Source organism: Phaenicophaeus curvirostris, chromosome 2 (assembly GCF_032191515.1).
Source record: "Phaenicophaeus curvirostris isolate KB17595 chromosome 2, BPBGC_Pcur_1.0, whole genome shotgun sequence".
In the NCBI taxonomy this organism is placed as follows: domain Eukaryota; kingdom Metazoa; phylum Chordata; class Aves; order Cuculiformes; family Cuculidae; genus Phaenicophaeus; species Phaenicophaeus curvirostris.
The window spans coordinates 118,321,416-118,338,299 of NC_091393.1; the positions used below are offsets into that span (position 1 = coordinate 118,321,416).

Genomic DNA, 16,884 nt, shown 5'->3' on the forward strand with positions numbered 1-16,884 from the left:
AGCAATGCCAGCCAGCCCTGATGTGCTGGTGGGATTTAGGGTAGGATGTGGGTTTCAAGATACTGATGATCCCATCTGAGAACAGAGGAGGGCTCTGAGCTCAAAGCCCCAGCACGCATCCATCCTTGCCCAGCCCCAAAGGCTTGCGCTGCCTCTGGCTGGTCTCGCACCAAGAAGAAAAAGAGCTTGAAGTTTAATGAAACAGGCTCAGCAATCAATAAGAAAAAATAAAAAATAAAACAAAATGAAACCTCCAAGGGATTTCTTGGCTCAGCAGCAGTTAATTCTCTCCTCCCGCCCACCAACCCTGCCATCCCACTGGCCTCGCACCCTCTGCTCGCTCTCTGCTCTTGATGCTCTCGATGCGGGTCCCAGCATCCTCCCAGCAAGAAGCCTGGGCTGGCACCTGCTCAGACAAAATATAACCCCTAAACTCCAGCATTTAGTGCCTTGGGAAAGCAAAACTGCTACATCACTGTCGTCTTTAGCACATAAAACCTCTGAGTCACCGGAGGAATGTGCAGCGCTTTTTAATAGAGACCAAACTAGACCGATGTTTAACGTTAAAGGCTTTGATTTATTTTGTCTTGATTTATTTTGTCTTTTTTTTTATTTAGAATTCTCCATTAAAATATTCCCCTCCCAACATCCTGGCACGTGAGGTGTGTTTGCAGAAGAGGAGCTGATGGTGGATGCCGTGCAGGCGAGGAAGGACAGACCAATCGTACCACCAGTCCTTTGGGTGCTTGATGAACTTTTTAACCCAAATGTAAAAATAATGATTCTCCCTGATAGTGGGAGCAGGTTGCTGCGTGATATCTGAACATGAGCCAGCAGTGGCCCAGGTGGCCAAGAAGGCCAAGAGCATCCTGGCTTGGATCAGCCATGGGGTGGCCAGCAGGAGCAGGGAAGGGATTGTCCCCCTGCACTCGGTGCTGGTGAGGCTGCACCTCGAATCCTGGGTTCAGTTTTGTGCCCCTCACTCTGAGAAAGACCTTGAGGGGTTGGAGTGCATCCAGAGAAGGGGAACAGAGCTGGGGAAGGGTCGGGATCCCAGGGCTTCTGGGAGCGGCTGAGGGCTCTGGGGCTGTTTAGTGTGGAGAAGAGGAGGCTGAGGGGAGACCTCATCTCTCTGCAGCTCCCAGAAAGGAGGTTGGAGCCAAGTGGGTGTTGGTCTCTTCTCCCAAGTAACAGGCGATAGGACAAGAGGAAATAGCCTCAAGTTGCACCAGGGGAGGTTTAGACTGGATATCAGGAGCAATTTCTTTACTGAAAGAGAGGTGAAGCCCTGGCAGAGGCTGCCCAGGGCCGTGGATGGAGTCCCCATCCCTGGAGGGGTTCAAAAACTGTGTGGCTGTGGCACTTGGGGACATGGTTTATTCAGCACGGTGGGGCTGGGCTGTCGGTTGGACTGTATGATCTTAGAGTTCTTTTCCAACCTTAACGATTCTGTGATTCTATGACTCTGATGCTGGGTGAGCGGTAAGAAGGATGGGGTCGTTCCCTCACAAGGAATGGGAAAGACGCAGCTCAGAGTGGATCTGCTGGAGGATAGCAAAATACTGCATGACTGAGAAAGTTAGTAAGAAACTGACTTTTATTCCAGCATAAAATACAGAAATGCAGAGAGCAGATGGGCGGCTGGAAGGGGAGAGGCGGAGGCATGAGCCACAGGCTCCTTGCTGTGGGACGTCAGGGCAGCTGAAGGATGCTTCTGTGATGATAATGGAGCAAAAATCCAGCAAAGGCAATTAAAACCCTCCCTGTCAGCTGGGCAAGGCTGGGAAGGCTGGTACCTGACATCCCACTGCGCTCAACCTCACTGTAGCATCTCCACGTGGAGCCAGGATTTCAGGCTGAGGTGTGCCCAAGGCATGATACAGCATTCCTGGGTCTGATTCCTTGTTTTTAAGATGCAAGGAACTATTTTGGGGCCTTGAGCAACCTGATCCAGTGGGAGGTGTCCCTGCCAATGGCAGGGGGCTGGAACTGGATGGGCTTTAAAGTCCCTTCCAACCCAAACCAGTCTATGATTCTATGATTTCAGACTGATGCCGTGGTTTTATTTCATATCAGGAGCTCCATCTGTTATTAAAACTGATATCAAGGGCGTGTGATGGCCATGCAGAGGCTGGCTGCGGGGGAAACCTCCCCAGCCTTGCTGATTAATGCCAGGAGATCAGGATGCTCTGTTCCTCAGGGCTGGTAACTAGCTGGGATGTCATCTTTGAGACATCCCAGGATGACACATGGAAGCACTGTGGGATTTTATTTCATTGCAATTCCTAATGCAAGTGCAACCTGGATGGACGTTCCAAGTGTTTTGCCACCAGAGGACCACAACAGTCTTTACTGATGAGATTGAGATGGTCCCAGCTGCCTCTTCCCAGTCCCATCAGAGCTGAGAGTTTATTTAGAATGCAGATATCTCCACTAGCCCAACTGCAGAACCCAAAGACACCTTGTAAAGTCATATTTTTGATTGGAAATGTGGCTGGGCAGAGATTAATGGGAACTGGGATAAAATATGGGATAGTCTGAAACCCCCCTGCAAAGGAATTCACCTCCACAGCCACGGAACCAAATCCACTCTCTCTCTAGGAATCAAAAACATTAGCACTCAGCTCAGGTTTCCAGCAGAACCGAGTTATTAAAAGCTTGTTTTATTAATTTCTGCAGGTGCAGCGGGGAAACCTCTGTGCCCCATCTCACCCATTCACACCCAGTCTTCTCTCCTGGCCGCAACACGGAAGGAAATAAGAAACCACATCAAAAAGGCAGATTTCCATTGCCAGAGAATCACGTAACCCTTAAGGTTGGAAAAGACCTTTAAGATCATAGAGACCAACCACAAATCTCACACTGCCAACCTCACCAGTAAACCCTGTCCCTAAGCAACACATCCACACAGCTTTTAAATTCCCCCAGGGATGGGGACTCCATCACTGGCCTGGGCAGCCTCTGCCAGGGCTTGATAACACTTTCCGTAAAGGAATTTTCCCAATATTCAATTTAAACCTCTCCTGGTTGAACTTGAGGACGTGCTGCAAAGTCAGAGAGATGAGCTGGAAACTGCTGATGGTCCATGGCCCATGGTGAAACTGCGTCCTCCTCCTCGGAGGGAAGGCTGGGAACAAGGGGGTGGCTTCCAGTTTGGGGACAGCTTCTACTGGATCAGGTTGCTCCAAGCCCCATCCAACCTGGCCTTCAACACCTCCAGGGATGGGGCAGCCACAGCTTCTCTGGGCAACCTGGGCCAGGGACTCACACCCTTACAAGAAAATGTTTCTTCCTAAGATCCCATCTCAATCTCCCCTCTTGCAGCTGAAAACTGTTCCTCCTTGTCCTATCTCTGTCCTCCCTGATCAGGAGCCCCTCCCCGGCTTTCCTGGAGCCCCTTTCAGAACTGGGAGGCTGCTCTAAGTTCTCCCTGGAGCCTTCTCTTCTCCAGACTGAACAATCCCAACACTCTCAGCCTGTCCTCGTATGGGAGGTGCTCCAGCCCTCAGGTCATCTCCGTGGCCTCCTCGCTCCAACAGCTCCATGTCCTCCCAGTGCTCAGGACTCCAGAGCTGGATGTGGGGCTCCAGGTGGATCTCACCAGAGCAGAGCAGAGGGGCAGAATCCCCTCCCTGGCCCTGCTGGTCCCACTGCTTTGGCTGCAGCCCAGGACGTGGTTTGGCTTTCTGGCCTGTGAACCCCCATTGCCGGCTCACATTGAGCTTCTCGCCCCCCAGCACCCCAAGTCCTTCTCAGGGCTGCTCCCAATCCATTTTCCTCCCAGCCTATAGCTGTGCTCACTTTCAAGCTGTTCGATGCCACCACGTCTCGGGGGGCCGCCCCAGGACTCTGGTTCGAGGGAAGCGGGACACGAGTGTGCTGCTCACCCTTTCATTCCTGCCAAAACTCCCTCCAAAATTGCATTTATTTCCATTTTTTTTAATCCACGAGGCCAAATCAGCAGTAGGAGGCGAAAGGAGGGAAGCAGCGGGATCACAACTGCCTCGCTACCCACCGCCAGGACAGGGGGATGGACAGACAGACGGCGGGGAGAACTCAGCAATATCTCTCTCGCCGCACCAGCCCACGTGGCGTTTCGACAAGATTTGACCTTCGCGGGCTCCTGTCCCCCGCCGCGGAGCCTGCTGGGATTTGTAGTCCCGCCCGCTCCGCCACCACCACGCAGGCGCAGAACGTCCCCGCCCGGGCTTGGGGAGCGAGAGGGAGGCGAGGCGTCCGCTGATTGGTCGGGCGGCGGCTCCCTCCCCCCGTCGCTGAGTTCTGATTGGTGCGGCCGCGCCCCCTGCCCGCTGATTGGGCGGCGCGGGTGGGGGGCGGGGCTTCGCGGCGGTGGCGGGAACTGTGGCGGCTGCGGCGAGTCGGGAATGGTGAGAGGCCGGGAGCGGGAAGAGGTGGCCGGAGGGGACGGAAAGGGATGAGGGGAAAGGGATGGAGGGGGAGCGGGGATGGGGTGGGATGGCGCTGGGGGTGTGGGGAAGGGGGCTGCGGAGAGCTGGGCCTGAGGGCATGGGGGTGAGGAGGGGCTGAGGGAGGGAATAGGGAGCTGGGGAGGAGGAGGAGGGGGGGAAGGGGATGGAGGAGGGGGGGAAGGGGATGGAGGAGGGGGGGAAGGGGATGGAGGAGGGGGGGAAGGGGATGGAGGAGGGGGGGAAGGGATGGAGGAGGGGGGGAAGGGGATGGAGGAGGGGGGGAAGGGGATGGAGGAGGGGGGGAAGGGATGGAGGAGGGGGGGAAGGGGATGGAGGAGGGGGAGAAGGGATGGAGGAGGGGGAGAAGGGATGGAGGGGGGGGAAGGGGATGGAGGGGGGGGAAGGGGATGGAGGAGGGGGAAAGGGATGGAGGAGGGGGAAGGGATGGGGGGGAAGGGATGGAGGGAAAGGGTATGGGGGAAACGGGAGGGGGGAGGAAAGGGATGGGGGGGAAAAGGATGGAGGGGGGGAAGGGATGGAGGGGGGTGAGAGAGTGAAGATGGAAGAGGAGTGGGGGAAGAGGGTGAGGATGGGGGGAGGAGGGGGGAAGAGGGTGAAGATGGGGGAAGGGGATGAAGGAGGGGGAAAGGGTGAAGGTGGTGGGAGAAGGGGATGGAGGAGGAGGGGAAGCGGGTGAGGAGGAGGGGAGAAGGGTTGGAGGATAGGGGGGGAAGGGGGCTGAGCGGGCGAAGGAGCTGGGGGAAGGGGTCTTTGGCCATGTGTGGGAAGAGGTTGGCCTAAGGGAATGGGGGAGGGAGGGAAGAGGATAAGGCTGAGGTGGGGGAGGGGCTGAGAGTAAGGGGAGCGATGTGAGGAAGAGGCTGGTGATGAGGGGAAGAAGAAGGGGAGCTGGGAAGAGGTGTGCCTGAGGGGATGGTGGAAGGGAGAAGGATGGAGAAAGAGCTGGGGAGGAAGAAAGGTGAGGTAAGGAAAGAGCTTGGGCTGGGGGAAGGGGGCTGAGGTGGAGAAGGGGCTGGGGGCTGGGATGGGCAGGAGCTAAGGGAGAAGGGGGCTGAGGTGAGGAAGGAGCTGGGGAGAAGGTGGCAAGGGCTTGGGGGAGGGGAAGATAGTTTAAGTGAGATGCTGGGAAGAGTCAGGCCTGAGGGCTTTTGGAGGCGGGGAAGGGGATGAGGCTGGAGGGGAATGAGGTGAGGAACAGGTTAAGGGGAGTGGACACTGGAACGAGATGGGGCTGGATGTGGGGAGGGGGGTGTGGTTATGCCAGGGGCTGGGCTGTGGTGGGGGTGGGTTTGGAGGAGAGGTCGGGGTTTAGAGAGGAGTTGGGGGAGCTGAGAACTGGTAGATGGGGAAATAGGGTGGTGTGAAAGTGATTGGAAGGGCTAGGGGGAAAGTTGAAGGATTTGGGAAAGGAGCCCTTCTTGAGGATGGAGCTGGAGGAGGGAGGGGGATTGAGAAGGAAGCTGGGGTGAGCTGGGAGGACGAGGGTTTGGCTGCGGGAGCTGGATGAGGGTTTGGGAAGGGAGGAGAGATTAGGAGGAAGTGGGAGCTTGGAAGGCAGCAGAGGGTTGAGTAGGGAGTAGGGTTAAAGGGATTGGGGAAGGAACATATGGGGCACGAAAGCGGAGAATCATAGAATCACTGAGGTTTGAAAAGACCTCTAAGATTGAGTCCAACCATCATTAGTGTGTTGTTAGGGAACGAAACTTGGGATGTTGTTTAAAAGCACTGGTGCAAGAAGAAGTGAAATGCGAGGCAGTGTTATCAGGGGATAGGGCTGGGCTGAGGAGAACTGAGTGACAGACCATGAGAATTGAAGCAGGAAGCTGTACAATGGAGTGAGGAACGACCTGGGATAGAGGACCCTGAGTGGGACAGGAAGCTTGAGGTGGAGGGGAAGCGCAGTGAAGGGTCTGGAAGTGGGTGAGCTGGAGAAATCAGGACACAGGCTGGTAGAAAATTGGAGTTGGAAGTGCAGGGACATGGTGCAGCCATTGACTGAGAAGTGAATTTATGAGGGGGAAAGCGAGGGTGAAAGATCTAGTGCCAAAGTGGCGCTTCTGTCTTAACTTTATTCCTTTAAAAGTCAATTCTGTAAGAGTAAAGTTCAGCTGTTACCCAGGAGGCCTTGTCTTCGCTTCCCTGTGCTGCTTAGAAAACGTGTCTACATAGTTGTTTTTCTTCTGCACTAATCTTTGTCTGCTGTGGACAAATCGATGTCACTTCCCAGGTGGTTGTATCCCACTGTGCAGTCAGGATGGTACTTGATAATGTCTCAAGTTACCATGGATATAGGCTTTCTCTAAAAACCCGGGTCTAGCTGTCAGTCCTCACGCTGCTACATCGTGCACCGATACATACCGTGCTAAAATTGATCCCGGTTGGCAGTATTTGCTGTTGGTAGTTGGTAAGCAGCTTGGTTTGGGAGAGTTTTAAGCTTTTTATCCCCTTCTCTTCCAGGGTTTTACCGCAGGTGATGACCGATTTCCATGAGTTCAAACATTTCCCTTTAATTCACCGTTCACTGGACTGGTGTGAGGGATGGCTACGGAAGCCAAGTACAGCATTGTTCGGGAAGTGGGCCGAGGGAGCTACGGGGTGGTTTACGAGGCCATCGTTAATCAAACAAGAAGCAAAGTAGCTGTAAAAAGGATGCACTGTAACGTGCCCGAAAATGTAGAACTGGCTTTGCAAGAGTTCTGGGCCCTGCAGAGCATCCAGAGGCAACACGAGAACGTGATACAGTTGGAGGAGTGCATCCTGCAGAACGGCCAAGTCTTCCAGCCAATTAGCCATCGCTACAGGAAATCAGATAGCCACTTGCTGCTGATTGAGACCTGCCTGAAAGGCCGGAGGTGCATGGATCCCAGATCGGCCTGCTTCCTCTGGTTTGTAATGGAGTTCTGTGACGGTGGAAACATGAACGAATACCTGCTCTCTCGCAGCCCTGATGCTCAGCTGAACAACAGCTTCATGCGGCAGCTCAGCAGCGCTGTGGCTTTCCTGCACAGAAACCAGATTGTGCACAGGGACTTGAAATCCGACAATATTTTGATTTCCCATAGGCGTGGGAGTCCCATCGTGAAGGTAAGGGAATAAAACTTTGCTGTAACAAGGAGGGGATCATGTGCTTTGGAATGGGCTTCTGGTAAGTCTTGTGATACTCATAATAAATGGGCTCAGAACATCTCATAACGGTTGTGGGCTCTTTTTCAGGAGTCTTGGAAGGAAGTAGAGGTCACGATGGGCTGTTTCTGTAACATTCTTCATCCACTGCTTATCCTGTTGAGCGCTGCCCAACTTCTGCACGCCAGACAACCGGAGAGATTATGATCAGTCAAAAATGAAGCAATATTTTCTGTTCCCTTAAACTCTAAGAACGCAGCACCCCGTTACAGCTGCTCCTGCTTCCAATATTGCTGCCTTGAGCACAAGCTGATGCTCAGTGGGGAATATCTTCGTGTTTTGTGTGGGCTGATTCCTTGATTGAGATAACTTGGCTAACTTGTACTGAAAGTCTGTACGGCTTCTTTCCAGAGAGCTGGGGAAGCTGGGAGCCAGCTCGCTCCTAAACTTTCCTGTAATTAGACATTAAGTAGTAGGCTGATGCCTTGCAGATAATTTATTTTTTGACCATTTGGATCAATAATGGTATTTGTACTTCGACCTGTGGAGCCATCAAGGGACATTTAAATCAATGCCATCTTAATCGCTGTGGGTAATAACAGGGGTTGAAGAGATTCAGTGTGCTCGCTGTGGAACAGTAAGAGCTACTTCCACCATAAACGTTGTTCAGGATAAGTTTATGCCTGATTAGATGCAATCAGAGTGGACTTCACAGAAAGATAATGTTTGGATACCTGTTTTGCCTGCCTTAAAACAAGTGGAGAGGAGTTGGGGAATGCTCAGCACCAGAAATATTTGGCTGTTTGTCTTACCAGGGTTGTCACTGGACAAGTGTCAATGCACACCAAGGTGCATTTTGGAGTAGAATTCACTGAGCCACTGTGTAAAGTTGGTGTTTGTGAATTAACTGATTTTACTTTTCTTTCTTGGCCCCACAGGTAGCGGATTTTGGCCTCAGCAAGGTGTGTCAGGGGAAGGGGAATGTGAACCAGCATCGCTTCTCCTCTGCCTGTGGATCAAACTTCTACATGGCGCCAGAAGTCTGGGAAGGTCACTACACTGCCAAGGCTGACATATTTGCCCTTGGGATCATTTTCTGGGCTATGGTCGAGAGGATCACCTTCCGAGATGGGGATACCGAGAAGGAATTGCTGGGTGAGGATCAGATTAGTGCTGTCCTGTTACCAGTGGGCATTCTGGATCTGTGGAGATCCTCTCAGAGGTGTTTCTCCCAGGCATTGTTACAAATGCTGTAGATTGTATGCTTTGGATGTGCCTTTTTCCAGGATTTGCAACCCAAAGAAACCTGATGTTAGGGGTTTGGGGTTTTTGTTTTTAAGAGAACTGCAGAGAAATTTCTTTTCAACATGCTTTTCTCCTCCGTGGCTGCTTCGCATGCAGGGTTTCCAGGTCTTGAAGACATCGCTAATGCAGAGGGAATGCTTTTTATATTTACAAATCATTTTGTTTGGAAGATCAGTCCTTATGCCAGAAATACTCTGTGGGATTGGACTTGGAACTGGATGATCTGTAAAGTCTCATCCAACTCGAACTGTTCTATGATTTAAAGGTTATGGGAAAGATTGCTTCTGGCTACTCTTCTGCCGGGCCTTCCTTATCCAAAGGAACGCCCTTCACAAATGAGTCTGGCCTTTGTTGTCACTAAGGAATTGTAAGTGGTAGTGTTTGTAGATGCTCTTCATAGATGGTACCTGCATGCTTAGAATTATAGAATAGTTTGAGTTGGAAGGGACCTCAGAGCCCATCCAGTTCCAACCCTCCTGCCATGGGCAGGGACACCTCCCACTGGATCAGGTTGCTGAAGGCCTCATCTACTTCCCTTTTCTCAGAAATGCTTTTAATGCTCTTAAAAGCAAAACCTTTCTGGGCTTATGGGTTCATTTGTATCCTTGATTTGGCATGTCACAGGATGGGATCGCTCCCCGCACTGAAAGGTTGTTCCACAGAGCCAAATTTTAAACTGGGAGAGGATGTTTTGATACGCTTCACTGCTATCTGGCCGAGTTGCCTCACAGTTCAAGAGGGATGATTGCACGGGGATGATTCCTCCGATGGCCCATGCTCCCCTCCCTCTCTTCCTGCCTCCTCCTTCCTACAAATCCCCCCACACATACACACGCTTGAAATACTTTGTACTAAGGATTTCAGAAAAGTATATTGCGGTGGAAAATCCATCTTGGGAGGAGAGAATGCCAGTCATGCACATTAGCATAATAATTGGAGACATCTACCCGGGCGGAGATCAGCATACACCCCTGTCTTTTAAATGTTTAAATTCCTAGATGGAATTTCTACAGAGGAATTTAAGGAAGATATTGTGCTACCCCTTTAAAAAGAAGTAAATAGCAGAATTAGAACTGAGCCTTTTTGATGAAGGAAGTAAAAATTAAAGTGCTGAATGTTGATAAATGTTTTAGTTCCTGCCTACAGAAACAAGCAAACGGCTGCAGCTGAGACCAAAATGCCAACAGATTTCATTTAAAAGAGCTACCCGCCACCTCGCGATAAGGAGTTTGCAAGGCCAACCTTTTCTGTACACAGGCAGGTCACTGCCTTTGAAACATTTATTCTTTGCTCGATGCAGGGGCAGAAGAGCTTGAGTGAGCAAAGCTGTTTCCACTGTCGGTTTTGGAAAGCAGTTAATCGCTTTCAACAACCGGTGAAATTATTTAGATTACCAGGAGCAAATTTACATTTCCCTTCCTTAATCTCACTGAGGAGAAGCCGCCTAACAGTAAATGGCATGGGCTGTCATTTTAATTGAAAATTGTTTGACTAACTGAGCAAAGAAGTTTTGTGTTTAACTCTTTCAAGCCAACTCAGCCAAGTGTGCTTTCCTTCCCTCCCTCTTGTACAGTTGGGCTTGTTCAGCCTGAAGAAGAGAAGGCTCCAGGGAGACCTTATGTCGGCCTTCTAGTACTGAAAAGGGGCTCCAGAAAAGCTGGGGAGGGGCTTTATACAAGGGCCTGTAGTGATAGGACGAGGGGTAATGGCTTTACATTGGAAGGGGGAAGATCTAGATTAGACATTAGGAAGAAATTCTTCACAATGAGTGTGGGGAGGCCCTGGCCCAGGTTGCCCAGAGAAGTGGCCCCTAGCCCAGGCTGCCCCTTCCCTGGAGGTGTTGAAGGCCAGGTTGGATGGGGCTTGGAGCAACCTGGACCGCTGGGCAGAGTCCAATGGCATGAGGTTTAACAAGGCCAAATGCCGGGTCCTGCACTTGGGGCACAACAACCCTATGCAGTGCTACAGACTGGGAGAAGTCTGTCTAGAAAGCTGCCTGGAGGAGAGGGACCTGGGGGTGTTGGTTGACAGCCGACTGAATATGAGCCAGCAGTGTGCCCAGGTGGCCAAGAAGGCCAATGGCATCTTGGCTTGGATCAGAAACGGCGTGACCAGCAGGTCCAGGGAGGTTATCCTCCCTCTGTACTCGGCACTGGTGAGACCGCTCCTCGAATACTGTGTTCAGTTCTGGGCCCCTCACCACAAGAAGGATGTTGAGGCTCTGGAGAGAGTCCAGAGAAGAGCAACAAAGCTGGTGAAAGGGCTGGAGAACAGGCCTTATGAGGAGCGGCTGAGAGAGCTGGGGTTGTTTAGCCTGGAGAAGAGGAGGCTGAGGGGTGACCTCATTGCTCTCTACAACTACCTGAAAGGAGGTTGTAGAGAGGAGGGAGCTGGGCTCTTCTCCCAAGTGGCAGGGGACAGGACAAGAGGGAATGGCCTCAAGCTCCGACAGGGGAGGTTTAGGCTAGACGTTAGGAAAAAATTCTTTACAGAAAGGGTCATTGGGCACTGGAACAGGCTGCCCAGGGAGGTGGTTGAGTCACCTTCCCTGGAGGTGTTTAAGGCACGGGTGGACGAGGTGCTGAGGGATATGGTTTAGAGTTTGGTAGGAACGGTTGGACTCGGTGATCCGGTGGGTCTCTTCCAACCTGGTTATTCTGTGATTCTGTGATTCTGTGATCCAGTGGGAGGTGTCCCTGCCCATGGCAGTGGGCTTGGAACTGGATGGGCTTTAAGGTCCCTTCCAATCCAAACTATTCCATGATTCTAAAGCTTCCACTCCTACCAAACAGAGTGAAATTGAGGGAATCCATTTCAGCAGCCTGTTTCCCCAGCAGATGCTCCATGTAACTGCCTGATGAGCACACCGTGCTTAAACTCACGGAATCACTAGGTTGGAAAAGACCTCCAGGATCGAGTCCAATCATTCCTATCTATCACTCCCTCTGTTCCGTGCCCCGGTTGCGCACACAGCCTTGCACAACATTTTGGTTGCTATTTGAAAATAAAAGCCTCTTAGATAACAGCCTCTCCCAATGTTTGATTTGGCTGTTACTTCTTAATAAGTCATCTTTCCATAGTCTCTCAGATTGTTTCTTTATACTTTTCCTCTACCTGTATAATCTGATTCCTTTTCATCTGTGTGCAGGAACTTACATCTGCCAAGGCAAGGAGCTTATTCCCCTTGGAGAAGCGTTGCTGGAGAATCCCAACATGAAGCTACAGATTCCTCTGAAGAACAAGAAGTCCATGCCAGATGATCTCTGCAAGCTTCTGCACGATATGCTGGCTTTTAACCCCAAGGAAAGATTGGATGCCTTCCAACTGGAAGTCCGTATCAGGCAAATCTCCTATGGCAAAAAGCGCCAGCGCTCATAGAGATGAGGGACGTTCAGGTGAGTGGCTCTGCCAGGCTACTCCTCGTTTAGGAGGAGCTTCAAGGGGATGTTCTGCTGTTGACCTCTAGGCCAAAGCCCTCCAAATCAAACATGACCTGTAGCAGCTCTGAAAACTCAATGGCAGGAAGGTGCAGTCAAACTCGAAGAAGAAAATGCTTGGATAAACATTTAGGAAAAGGGATTTAGTTGAAGTGCCTCTATCAAAGGAACTTTTGCGTCTGTAAGGGTGTTTGTTTAGGGGGTTGATTGCGCTGTCTGAATTGGGCTAACTTGTCCTCTACCCTAAACCTCCTCCTTAGCCATAAACAGACTGCCCTGAACAGTTTAACGTACAAGGCCTTGAATAATGTCTTGGGAAAGGCTGATCAGGAAGTCTGGTGGTCTTGCTGAGCCCTACAGCAGGACTGCTGGGTTTCTCCCCCTGCACTCAGCACTAGTGAGGCTGCATCTTGAATCCTGGGTACTACAGTTTTGGGCCCCTCACTTCAAGAAAGACATTGAGGGGCTGTAGCGCATCCAGAGAAGGGGAACGGAGCTGGTGAAAGAGCTGGAGCCCAGGGGTTCTGGGAGCAGCTGAGGGCCCTGAGGCTGCTTAGTCTGGAAAAGGGGAGGCTGAAGGGAGACCTCATCACTCTCTATAGCTCCTGGAAAGGAGGTTGGAGCCTCCTTGAAGGTGGATGTTGGTGTCTTCTCTCTGGGGACAGGGTGTAGTAGGCACGGTGGTGTTTGGCTGATAGTTGGACTGGATGAGCTTAGAGGTCTTTTCCAACCACAGCAATTCTGTGTGTCCACTTGTAAAAATACCTGGTCCCAGTCACTGTATGTTTGCAATGACCTCTTTCATGTCTACCCTGATGGGCAACTGACCATACAGCATGAAGTTCAAGATGGTCTGTCTGATTCTGCACCTTTCAGCAGTGGTGAAAGTACAGGAGGGAGTTTCCAGTTTTTTAAGTCATGTCTGCTGTCTTGGGTGACTCATCCTAAAGTTTATTAGATAAATGCATAGCAGCAATTAAGTTTTCTATGTCTGTGCTGTCCCCGAGATGAGCACTCGGCTGTCCATGTAGCTAACGACATTGTCCTTCACAGCACAAATACATTTCTGACCACTCTAACATTTCTGATCTTGTGACAGGCTTTCCCTTTAAGTTAAATTTGTTTTTCTCTTTCTTGAGCGTTTACCCATTCTGAGCTATTTTGCAGAGAACAGTAACCTCAGCAGCATTTCTTCCTGGCGAGTTGGTTCTTCCATCTCCTCTATCACAAAGAATTGCAGTGCTTACTCTGGATAAATCTCTTCAGGTCCTTGTAAAGCAGAAGCATTTACTATCTATCTCATCTGGAAACTTTTTCCTGATGTTTTCCAGGATCCCATCTCTCTCCTTTCTCATCAGTTAATCCTCTCATAATTTACTTTGTATCCTAAAGCCCTTTTTGCCCTGAGTTCCTTCAGATCAGGAACATTTTCTGCTGCAGCAGTTACTGTTGTTCACAGATGCCTGGCCTCATGTTTACCATCACCCAGTTTCATCCCCTGCCAGTTAGAAGAAACATCTCTGAAAATTCCCTGATCCTTTTTTATGACTGTAATACCTCCGGCTTTGTGTCATCGGCACACTTCTAATTGTGCCAAGGCTGTTAGCAAGAATGTTAATTAAACAACTCTGTTATGAGTGCCAATCTTGATAAAACTCTACTCTAGCCTCTTCATTTCCAAATTATCTGGTTCAGTTTTCCTCTGGGACAGGTTAACTGCCTTATGTCTTCCTTTTTACTCATCTCAGTCTTATCCTGTCTATCTAGTACCTTCTTGTGTAGTTCAACATCAAATCTTTTACTGTCATCCCAGTGGGTAAGACCGATGCTTCTTTTTATCTTGAAAAATCAGTTTTACCGCTGAAAACTGCTTAATGAGTCTGGCAAGATCGGCAGTTCTGGAGTCTCCCACCTGTGAGCCGAGGCCTGATGTTCTGCAACAGCAGCAGTGCCACTAGTTGGCAGGCCAGCCCTGAAGTGCTTACCCTGCTGTAGAGGAATTTGCAAGGATAAAGAGGAAACAAAGGCTCCAGCAGTGCAATGTCTGGCTCACTGCTGTTGATTTGCCTTTTTCATGATGAAACCGTAGTGGTAAATAAGTTTGCAGAATAGGTTCAGAAGAAAAGTGCCAGCATAACTGGGATGGATCCCCGAAAACCCTGCCTGTTGCAATCCTCTGTGTGTATTTTATTCCCCTGTTCAGTAAGAATCTAGTGGAACACCGACGGTACTTGCTTCTGCAGTGTAAATGGAGTTGATGCAGCAGCAACTGGTGGTTCATGCTGTTAAAAACACTCCCAGTCGCTGTATTAGTGCAGAGTGAAACACAAGCCAACTTGCTTTTCTGAAACAGGCTTCTCTTAAACACCACTTCATGGATGCTCCTGCCCAGAAAATAGATTGATTGTAAATCTGCCTTTCCAAATCTAAGATCAGGAGGAGCTCGGAAGCTGAAAAGAATTTCTTACAATGTGAAATGCTGATGCTTCAGCAGGTCTCCAATAGCATGTTTGAATCAAACAGGAGATATGTTCTTTCCATAATGCTTTATCACAGGGCAGCGAACTCCACATCGTAGGGCAGCCAAACACTAAATCTCCTCAAAACCGTGCAGAAAACATCTAAATGATTTTTCTCTTAGGTTAAGGGTTGGCCTTCATGATCTTAAAGGTCTTTTCCAACCTAAATGATTCTGTGAGTCTATTAATTTAGAGACAAGGATGTGGATGTAACCTGTGATTCAGGAAGTCCGTAAGTTACTTGTTTCTCGGAATCGGGATCATAGAATCATGAATGGTTTGGGTTGGAAGGGACCTCAAAGACCAATTCCACCCCCTGCCATGGGCAGGGACACCTCCCACTGGATCAGGTTGCTCCAAGCCCCATCCAATGTGGCCTTCAACACCTCCAGGGATGGGGCAGTGACCACTTCTCTGGGCAACCTGGGCCAGGGCCTCCCCTCCCTCAATTTTTACTGTGGAGCATCGGCTCATGTGCCTGCCCAATGCATTTATGAGGTTGATGTCTCCGAGGCAGAATGCTAGACTGGGGGATCCTTTGGAGCGAGCCAGTGTTCTCGCTGGTAACTATTTCATTTTTTAACTGTGGTACCTTTCCTTTGCAGATATCACGTCCCGCTGTGGTCTGGAGGCCTTGGAGACGGCGAACAATTCCGCCTTGCTTTTGGAATAACCAGGTCCATCAGAAGACCATTGCCAGCTTCCCAAACGGTTATATTTAAATGGACAATAATTTTATTTATTTGTACAGTAATTTTAAGTGGAGAACTACAGAAAGTCTATTTTTATGGAAACCTTTGTTTTTCTTTCTGCATTCTTCTATGCAGCAAGTAGCCTAGGTGAAAACTTGGCTGAGGTGCCCTCGACTGTCCAGTCATGCTCAGCATAGCTGTGAGGAGTTTCTGAACCTGCTCTCTTTAGCGCATCCCTTTTGTTGCTGTCCTGTGTTTGCCCTTTTGAAGGACAGCAAAGAAACACGTGCTCCTCTTCCTGATTGCGTGTCCACTGCCTTCCTCAGCCCTGGCTTCTCGCTCATCTCACCGTGTTGCTTGTCCTTGGCACAGAAGTTGTCTTTATGAGGTTTAATTGGTGCCTTTTTTGTGTCTAATCCTTCGCTCTGTGGCTGCGTCGCTGAGCGGTGGCTGCTGAATGAGCTGGCAAAAGTGCTCAGTGTCTATTCTGAAAAGTTTGAGCAGAAACAAAAATGTATTTTCTTCCCAGTAGCTTTTTGAGTATTCTTGCTTAGATGAACTAAAACGCTTTCTTAAAATAAATACAAAGAATGTTAAAGATGCCAACTCTTGATTAGAACATATGCGTCACTAACACTTAAAGTAGTTTAAGGAATCATGCTTCCTGCTGTGTTAGCGGCTTGCGCCAGCTGTTCTTACAAGGGAAATGAAAAGGACTGAGCTGGAATCGTGGCAGGTAAATGGGGAGGCTAATTTGCACCCTGTTTGAAAAATATTTTAATATCTCCATAAACTAGTGCTGAGCTTTGCTTTTCCAAAGAGGCTCCTGGAAAAGGTTGCTCCTTTGCTCTTCTGTTGTGCAGAGGTGAAATAGATTCCTTCAGGGACAGCATTTGTAGGAAAGGAATAAACTGCTGAAAGGAAAGATAACACGGTGAGCCCCTCTTATCGAGAACAGAATACATCTGTTTTGGTTGGAAACAGATTATATGTTCCTTTCCTCTCTTCTACTCTACTCAGATCCTGGCTGCAGTAGACAAGGCTCTATATTAGAAGCAGTAGCTGTATTGTGAGCTAAATTCATGGAGAGGATCTTTGTCTTCCTGCTGTGAAATAGTTTTGTCCTGCCCAAACAAGCATTGATTGACCTCCATCCTTGTAGTGATAACTAATGGACTTCCCAATAGGAGCCGTCCTCGGAAAAAGCTGTTGTGGGAACATATGAACAATCAGTTGATTCAGATCCTGAAATTAAACTTGGCTTTGAATTTAGGTGCTGATGTGTATGAAGGGTGTGAAGCAATGACAGACACAGGTGCTTTGAAGCTCGTTCAGCTCCTGACACCTCTGAGCAGAC

At 49.8% G+C, this 16,884-nt stretch overlaps 1 protein-coding gene across 1 annotated transcript; it reads left to right on the forward strand.

Moving 5' to 3' along the window:
• The first annotated feature begins 6,350 nt into the window (after nucleotides 1–6,350).
• On the forward strand, nucleotides 6,351–16,575 carry LOC138717554 (serine/threonine-protein kinase PDIK1L-like). The gene is made up of 5 exons (XM_069851072.1): nucleotides 6,351–6,542; nucleotides 6,909–7,535; nucleotides 8,513–8,729; nucleotides 12,028–12,274; nucleotides 15,441–16,575. Exons 2-4 carry the CDS (start codon nucleotides 6,990–6,992, stop codon nucleotides 12,255–12,257), a joined length of 993 nt encoding a protein of 330 aa, XP_069707173.1. The 5' UTR covers nucleotides 6,351–6,542; nucleotides 6,909–6,989; the 3' UTR covers nucleotides 12,258–12,274; nucleotides 15,441–16,575.
• The last annotated feature ends 309 nt before the right edge of the window (nucleotides 16,576–16,884 follow it).